General features: G+C 36.7%; 1 protein-coding gene across 1 annotated transcript; it reads left to right on the top strand.

Moving 5' to 3' along the window:
* The first annotated feature begins 1,759 nt into the window (after window positions 1-1,759).
* LOC141680497 (DELLA protein RGL2-like) lies at window positions 1,760-3,488 on the top strand. Its single transcript, XM_074486706.1, has 2 exons — window positions 1,760-1,973; window positions 2,200-3,488. Exons 1-2 carry the CDS (start codon window positions 1,760-1,762, stop codon window positions 3,486-3,488), a joined length of 1,503 nt encoding a protein of 500 aa, XP_074342807.1.
* Window positions 3,489-3,984: the final 496 nt, after the last annotated feature.

Below are 3,984 nucleotides of genomic sequence, written 5' to 3'. Positions count from 1 at the left end.
AAATTGTTTTTTTCAACTTTGTTTGAGTATGCAAAGTGCATTTATATCTTTCTTTTATCCAGAAGAAAGATAATATATTTTTCCGTTCTTTCTATTCTTTCATGTAGTCGGGAACACACCGTTTAGTCATAACCGAAGTTAATGCAGACCTAATTTACCCAGTTTGGGTAAGGCGAATCAATAGAGTGGTTACAGAATCATTCCTTGGGGCCTGGAAATTAAGTAATACTGTGACCAAGGAGGCATATGAGAAAAAAAATTGACATGTTAGTACTTAGTATCAATGTCTGGAAAATGGCTTTTGCCAGCTCAGGGGTGGTCGAGACAGAATTGAGCAATATATTCATAAAGCAAATTGTGATTAATATATTTGCTTGTGGTGCCTATTGCAAACTTCATTCAGTGGAAGATGTGTAATTTTCAGGTGGGAAGGGAACTCCTATATTTTCTACGTTTTCCAGATATTTCTGCAAATCTAGATATATGTGAGACTTCAACTCAGTCTTAACATCACATATCCTGTCTTCCAATTCCAGATAGATAATGTCCTGGTTTAACTAGAGTGATGCCTCAGACAGCAATTGCAGAGTCTTTCATCTATAAATTACTCATGTCACGCCATTTTACAATATGATGAATCATGAGAGAGGATTACTATAGGATCTGTGGAAGCTATTTTTGAGTAGAGAAGTTCACAGTAAAAGGTTAACTTTCTCAAGGAGATCAATTTGGATTTAATTTTAAGATATTTGATCATCAAGATATAAATTTATGTGCAGTCCGAACCAATAATCTAGAACCTCAATTAGTGCTTCCAGATTGTTCGGTAACACAGAACATGATTAAGCTTAGACCATTTCTTGTGACATATTTCTCTGGATGTGGAAATGTGCTGAATCTAGAAGGGGTCTTTGTTATAATTTGTCTTGGAGGAAGTATAGTAGTTGAATATTTCTTCGAAAGGTAAATACTAGTTTGACATGATTTGACTTAAAGAGATTTTTTATATCTCGATTCTGTTTACTAGACATATGGAGAACTAACTAATTACTTTTTGTTTATCAATTCAGTTATCATTGGGACGGCCCTTCAAAATTTAAGTTTGTACTGGCTTTTTAGTCTTGGATGCTGTGGTTGGCATACTTGTTTGACTTAAAGAATACACCCTGGAGCCAAGATGGTGAAAGGTTTATTATGAATCGGCTATTTGAGCTTCAACCAGTGCTATAATGGTCAAATGTCTACGTCGTAAGTCATAAGTTCAAACTCCATAAATAGCCTTTCTTTATGAAAATAAGAGCAAAGCTATGTACATCTTGAACATCGATCTCCAGACTTATACTAGGCAACACTATGTTTTTTTCTATCTAATTATTAACTCCCGGAATGAAAAACACTAGGTGAAATAGAGAATACCCTAGAAAGACGTATTCAGATCGTCTAGACTTTAGAGATTAGAGTCCTACTTAAGTAGTATAATTCTTTAAATACCTGATTATTGTTCTGTGTTGTTTTAAATGTCAATGAAACTGTACTAATGTCAAAATTTGTTGTTGGGTGCCGGCTAAGATATAATATTATTTGACCAAATCACCTCAAGTTACATGTATAGAGCTGAGTTATGCCGTATGAATTATTAAATTAAGATTATACCCTTGTCAATTATGGGGATGCTTCCTGTATAAATATAGTTGACTAGAGAGTCCTGAGAACTCAGAAAGTTATATGTGAAAAATCTTGCCATACTTTCTATTTTAGAATGGTGATAGAGATGTTTCCTTCTGTGCAATTTGACTCTCGTGGCATTCCTAATCAATTTGGCCATTCCAAGGACTATTGCAGTAGGGAAGAAGTGAATACAGAGAGGAATCAGTGGTATGGAACAGAAGAGTTTGTGCAGTGGGGGAACATTAATTTGTTCCATCAGAATACGATGATTAACGAGAATCTTTCGTTGCCTACAAAGCAGCAAGGTTGATATTCTCTGCAGAAATTACAAATTTTGATGAGTTGTGCTATGATATTAAGCCTTCATCATCTCAGTTATGTCCGGAAGAGCTTAAAAATTTTGAAACAATCCATTCAGAATTTCAGGAGTTAATATCACCGCAGGAGTCTTCTTCTGGTATTACGATTAATCATGAAACGAAGTTCGGGCAAGCAGATTACGAACAATTTAATCTTCCAGCCATGATACAGCATGTGCTAATGCTGGAAAAGATTATCAACTCATGATTTTCTGCGTTTGGGTGGAGAGAAGTTCATTCAATCCAGTTCTCCTATTGTTAACAACTTCGAGCTTAGCCATCCATACTCAACTTCGCTTTTGGGCCTTTTCTGTAGAAGAACATAGAGATGTTGAAATCATTCAGCATCTTCTAGCTTCTGCTGAAAAAGTAGGGGAACAACAATTCAGTCGTGCAAGCCACCTCCTCAGTCATTGTCATCAATGTTCTTCCATCAGAGGAACCCCTGTTCAAAGAATAGTGTATTATTTCTCCAAGGCTCTTCAACAGAAAATTGACCAGGAAACTGGAAGGAGAACAACAAAGGGTTCTGGAAAGAGGCAGTTGCTTGAGTTACAAGACACATCAATGAACCCAAACCCAAGCCTCCTTGCAAGTTATCAGAAGGTACCTTTCTCTCAAGTTATCCTCTTCACTGCCATGCAAGTGATGATAGAAAATGTATCAGAGGCAAAGCGGATCCATATAATTGACCTTGAGGTTAGAAATGGTTTGCATTTATCTATCTTGATGGAAGCCCTTGCAGCTCGATCTGACTGTCCCCTTGTGCATCTCAAGGTAACTGCAGTTGGAACTATATCGGAGCAGAAGATAAAGGAGACAGGTAAACGCCTGATGAGTGTTGCTCAATCACTGAACTTGTCCTTCTCTTTTAATGTCGTTATGGTAGCTGACATGCTAGATCTCAATGAATCGCTCTTTAAGCTAGAAAGTGAAGAAATGGTAGCTGTTTATGCACCATACATTTTGTCAACCTTGATTGAGAGGCCCAATCACCTAGAAAATTTGATGGCAGTATTTCAAAAGATTAATCCTCGCATTATGATTGTTACTGAGGTCGAAGCAAACCATAATTCACCAGTCTTTGTGAATCGGTTCGTTGAAGCTCTTTTTTACTATGGTGCGTTATTTGATTCTATGGAAGAATGCATGGATCGCGATGATCAAGATAGGATAATATCAGAATCAACACAGTTTAGTCCAAAAATAGCAAATATTGTGGCCTTTGAGGGAGAGGAAAGACGAGTACGCCATGTAAATAGCAATGTGTGGAAGGCATTTTTTTCACGATTTGGAATGGTGGAGACAGAACTGAGCAGAGCTTCATTATATCAAGCAAAATTGTTGGTTAACAACTTTGCTTGTGCAAGTTCTTGCACATTTGAGATGATGGGGAAAAGCCTTAGTATTGGTTGGAAGGGAACTCCAATTTTGTCAGTGTCTGCTTTGAAATTTCTTTAGCTTATAAAAACATTAACACCTATACAAACTACCTCCTTTGATTAACTTCTGCTTATTATTTCATTCCTGATTTATATTAGAAGTGATGGCATACCTTAATTTTGTTTTTAGATGCATATAAAGTTCTGATATTCTTGACTTCCTCGCTAGTAGAGCTTGTACAATCAATTAATGATTTGGACAAACGAATTGAATCAAAAGAAAATTAGTTGTGATGCTATCCTTTTTAATTCTTGTATTTTACAGCAGAACATCTCTTATTTTGTTGGGTAAGAGTGTCCGGATCCTAGTGCTCAAATAAAAATATAAGGAAGAATGCATGCTGAAAGTCATACTGCAGATGTAACTCACTGTCCCTAGTTCTCTTTATTTGAACACTCTATATGCCACTTCAACCAATGCTTGTCAAATCGCAGGAAGAGAACCCGGGGACTTGAAATAGTGTCATGCGAACCAACCTGACTAAAGTTCCTAGTCCATTGCTGGAAAGGCATTT

Source organism: Apium graveolens, chromosome 8, assembly GCF_009905375.1.
Source record: "Apium graveolens cultivar Ventura chromosome 8, ASM990537v1, whole genome shotgun sequence".
NCBI classification, from domain to species: Eukaryota; Viridiplantae; Streptophyta; class Magnoliopsida; order Apiales; family Apiaceae; genus Apium; species Apium graveolens.
The sequence above is the reverse complement of the archived record's forward strand: the minus strand, read 5'-3'. Positions and strand labels throughout refer to the sequence as shown.